The sequence below is a fragment of the Dendrobates tinctorius genome, unplaced genomic scaffold (assembly GCF_039654945.1).
Source record: "Dendrobates tinctorius isolate UK_male_01 unplaced genomic scaffold, ASM3965494v1 ptg000015l, whole genome shotgun sequence".
Lineage (NCBI taxonomy): Eukaryota > Metazoa > Chordata > Amphibia > Anura > Dendrobatidae > Dendrobates > Dendrobates tinctorius.
In genome coordinates, this window is record NW_027361683.1 from 36265848 (window position 1) to 36270555 (window position 4708).

General features: G+C 41.9%; 1 protein-coding gene across 3 annotated transcripts; it reads right to left on the bottom strand.

Moving 5' to 3' along the window:
* Nucleotides 1–1219: 1219 nt before the first annotated feature.
* LOC141076253 (cbp/p300-interacting transactivator 3-like) lies at nucleotides 1220–4139 on the bottom strand. 3 transcript variants are annotated; one of them, XM_073563620.1, is made up of 2 exons: nucleotides 4019–4139; nucleotides 1220–2595 (listed from the first exon to the last, which is right to left on the bottom strand). In XM_073563620.1, exon 2 carries the CDS (start codon nucleotides 2588–2590, stop codon nucleotides 2045–2047), a length of 546 nt encoding a protein of 181 aa, XP_073419721.1. In that variant the 5' UTR covers nucleotides 2591–2595; nucleotides 4019–4139; the 3' UTR covers nucleotides 1220–2044. The 3 variants fall into 3 exon arrangements, with proteins under 3 accessions (XP_073419721.1, XP_073419738.1, XP_073419729.1); XM_073563637.1 differs by having other exon boundaries at nucleotides 3920–4099; XM_073563628.1 differs by lacking the exon at nucleotides 4019–4139 and adding an exon at nucleotides 3076–3098.
* Between the last annotated feature and the right edge of the window lie 569 nt (nucleotides 4140–4708).

Consider the following 4708-nt stretch of genomic DNA (forward strand, 5'->3'; position numbering starts at 1 on the left):
CGTGGCAGCCAGGTATTGCTGCAGACTCATGACAGTGTGCAATGTGCACACTGTTTGGATTCCCTTCTATTCCCTAATGGGTGGTGATGTGACTGCAAGTGTGCAATCTGCCTACCTGGGTCACATGCAGACTAGCATCTGTTTCTCTGAATGTTCTCTACATATAGGTAAAAAGAATGTTGTAAATACATTGCCACATTGTGATCCCGAGAGCACAGACAGGGCAGTGCAAAAGTCTTTTCGGTCCACACGCTGCAGTGCAGATTGCCATAAAAAATCTGTAAGGAAAGGTGATGCAGGACAACTAGCAATCTACCTGAGCCACTTCTGGAGCCAGTCCACTAGCATCTAGGGTGTATTTATATATTCCCTCTCCGAGGCCCAACATACCACAATCTGATGTTGTTTTATCCTGACAATAAAGTGACATTCCATACCAATACTGTGTCTGTGAGAAGCACAGATGATGGGTCTCGTGTTTTCCCAGATATAGTAAAGAATTCCATCCTATCTCTGCGTATGAAAAGCGACAAGGTGATTATTTTATTCCATTTGTGTCATTAATTCAAGAACAGATTCCTAGAATAGTGCTGCCTATTTCAGCATAGAAGAGGATCAGCCCTCCAGATTGTGTGAGCAACAGGAACAGACAAGAAGCATTTTCTGCATCTTCAGTAAAATTCAATATTCTTTCATTTCATGGCGAAGTCCCCAGCAAGCAGGAAGGAAGCGTTAGATCACTTAGATCTAGAAATCCAATGTACGATGTGTTCTTTATCTCTTACTAGTCATATTTCCTTTTGCTACTTGGATCGCAGAGACAACACAGACGCCAGCTTCTCTAACCTTTAGGGATTGGCTGTAGGGCAGCTGTGTCTACCTATGCAAAGGAGCGGTAGACCGTGTAATGTGGACGGCAGTGTCCTTTAAAGTGGTGGTTGCTCTTAAAAGGGGAAGGCGTAAAAACATCTCTATGCTTAGTAGGGATAACAGGAGTCCCTTTAAAGAGCAGAATTTCAGTAAGGCCGTATTATGCAGAAATAAAGTTTATTCTGTTCAGATCTAACCTTAATACTCATGATTAAAACCAGAAATGCAGGGTCATTGTCTATCTTTTATTCGGTGTGACTACCCAATTGTGTTTCTCGCCCCGATTCACAGCCAATTCCTGCAATGGAATAAGTTACCATTATTTCCACAAACATCACTTTCCCAACTGTATAGTGCAAACTTTTATTTCCAATTCTCTAAAACTTGTTTGACATTGCCATTAGGTAGATACCTGCGGATAAGCCATTGCTGGCTTTATACAGTGACCCCAGTTTGTCGCTTTTTTTATCCGTCTATAATAGTACCGTTACAACTCTGGGACCTGACATCGCCGTACAGTTCATTCATTGCTAATTATGATACATCTTTCTGACCAAACCAGCAGGTATAGTTTTCTTCTCTTTCGGATCGCCTCCTAGCTTTGGAGAAAAGACAATACATCAAAAACTGCACTGTGTGAACCCGACCTACAAAGGTTTAGACCACCTTAATAGGTCAGCTCTGGTGGCAGCCATGGAATAAGCCTTTAGCAGGCTAGTGCAAATCAGGAGCAAATTGTAACAATAATTGTTTGTCCCATGTGAATAAGAAGTGTTTTTCATATGGAAAACTGATTGTACATACAAAGAGAATATAAACCCTCACCGGTACAGTGGCATGAAATCAGAGGAACACAGCTATTGCTAGTGATTAGAATTGTTATTGGTGATCAATATGAACAAAGAAACCTTCACTGGTGGCCATGGTTCAGTGCAAAGTCTGACGCTGAATGCATTATGGTAACTTTTTCCATATATTATTTCTGGACTCCTTCAGTTACAGATGTGATTATTGAACAGTATCTCTCATGGTTAAAGTCTAGGCCAAACAGCCTTAATTGACCAAGGTCTGTTTAGAGGGGAGGGCATTGGTGAAGGGTTGTTAAAACTAGGACCAATAGAAGCCATGTACAGTGCCGCGGAGTTTCACAGTTGTCTTGTTACTGAATTGTCCATCAGCAGGTTATTGTGCCGACCTGCTGCTTGCCTACAAAGTCCAGAATGAAGTCCATCTCATTGTGCCCCAAGTATAGTTCAGGTAGCTCTTCAATTCTATCCAAACCTAACTCCAGCACCAGAGATGTTAATACATCCTCATCAATGAGGTCAGCGTCCATCACATTTAAGGTAGGCATGTTCTGGTGATGACTTGGAGCCATTTTGTAAGCTGGAAGTCCCTGTACAAGTCCATTATTAGTCATCATGGGATGTCCCTGGTACTGAGTGTTGAGTTTTTGAAGATGCATTGTAGCCATTAGTTGCTGGGTTCCCATGCAGGACTGCGCTTGTCCTGGGTACATCATAGAGTTAGCCATATGCTGGTGCATATTCATCCGTGCCCTCATATTTCCATCTGGATGAACAACTCCATATTGCATCATGGGTACTGAAGGCATGCTTCTAGCGGTATGAGGATGAGGCTGAGGCTGCATACCGGTCATGTTCATCCTATATGTAGGGTGTCCGTTTTGCATGGCTTGCATCATCATTGGGTCTGCCATTCCCTCTGTTAGGAAAAGAGTAAATTGTTATTTTTACGATACTGTAATATTTATTTACAATAAATATATGTTTCAGTCCAAGCAGAATGTCCTTTGCTTGGCTTTCCAGACGATATTGAAATGGTGCCAGTCGTGAGCTACTAACTGTACATAATGGCAAGCAGGCCCTCAAGTCCAGATATTCCTCAATTTACTACTTTAGCAGTGCCACAGACCCTATAAATGGCAGACTCGCCAAACTAGGTGCAACCTATCAGATTTTAAAAGATCGCTTCCATTAATCAATAGTAATCTTCTAGATCACACTTCTTCACATTCCTATGGAATTCCTGCGTTTTTACGTGTAGCTATACCACATTAGATAGTTTCCTAGGGATCTTGCATCAAAAATCCTAAATATAAAGGCTTTATACAATCCATTTAGCCTCTGTGGCAACAATTCATGCAAATATGAATGTTAGGAAACAAGAAGTGAGCTCCCTCACCAAGTACAAGGCACCGCTGAAATGCCTACTGGATATACCCAGCTGAGTACAGGAGGACATGAGCAGTAAGGGCAGCCTGTGATTGTTAGTTGCAGGTATTTCCGCTTAGCATACTGATCTCATTCTATAGCGTGATGCCGATCATTAGTCTTCTGAAATGCTTGCTTGGGTGTCTGTAGTTGGGCAATCTAAGGGAAGGACGGATATCAATAAGACGCCAATAGATTGTAGTATTCAGTAATGTTGATATAGTCTTAGATTTTGTACAGATTTATTGGAATTCTGCTTGAAACTTCTAGTCTCAGCCACCATGGCACAGGGTTTGCTCTTTGCCATAAAGTCATTTATAAGGCAGGATTACACAAGCTGATGATATGGTTCTCTAATGTAATACAGTGGGGCACATGCCTTGTGATCCGGAAGAATCGGGAACACTAGAAAGCCAAGTGTATCCCTGTGTAGCAGCTCTGACAGGATCCAGTGTCTCTTTTCACACCCATCTGAATGTGTATTAAAGTCATAGGGGATTTAACAACGAAAACAAAAGAGTTTCCACAGAACAAGTTTAACCCTTAACAAGTCACAGATTTGCTCGGCTATTGGAACAAAGGAAAATGACTCCACACTTACTGCTTTGTGATTTATTCTGTGATTTGTCTCAGTCTGCAGCACTCATCTGAGTTTTAGGGTTAGTTTTAGCCTGGTAGACATGTCAGCACAATATAAAAAACAAACATGCTATGGAACAGTAATACTAGAATATAATAAGACTAAGGATGGAGTAACAAGTGCAAGTTTGTGGCAAAAAAAATCAAAGAGAAGAAAGGAAAGATTGATACATCACCATTGTTTTGTATCCACGCCTGGGTTTGGTTAAAGAAAAACTGACTCAAAAGGTGTAACTGTGATTCCAGCAGCCTAAGAAGAGGGTCAATGCACTCACCCAAAGCTGAAGCTCGCTCCTTCCTTTGTAAATGCGAGGAACCCTGCACAGTCCTCCTGACTACCTCCTCCACCAGTGAGGACTTGCAGGACAGAGACTACAAGGAGGTGGCGGCTAATTAGGCTCGCCCCTCATTGGTTGGCCAATAGCCACTCTAGCTGGAGCCCCGCCCATGTGTTGTTGTTACACTCCATGAACTGCTGCCTAGCAGACGGTTGTGCCTCTGAGGCACGGTGCCCTATGGGAAATGACAGTCAGCCTTTACACAATGTACAACAATGCCAAAATGACAGTGATATAGTCAGTGAGCCTTGGACATAATATACTCCTTATAGATTATAAGCTCCTAGCCTCCAGTCTGGCTCGTCTGCTGTACTCAGCATTTGCTGGGTCTCACATGTATGATGAAGTGCCTTTATATACAGGAAAGATGAGACACCAGATAAATGATATCCCAGTAGCAGGGCTCATGTATGTTTGGATACAAATGCATGGGCCATGCACACAGCGAACAAGTCTGTAGGACAGTGTTCACACCACCAAAAGACTGAAACACAGAGAAACAAAGTATAACAAATGTGTAAAAATAGTCTGTTGTAAAAAAATATATATAACAGAAAACAGCAAGTGCTAGTAAAAAGATAACAAAACAGGGTATTTGGTTGATACGGTTTTTTGCAAAAAATGTAT

Bases quoted from the DNA above. Each gene is read 5' to 3' on its own strand.
- LOC141076253 (XM_073563620.1), bottom strand. From the start codon at position 2,590: ATGGCAGACCCAATGATGATGCAAGCCATGCAAAACGGACACCCTACA.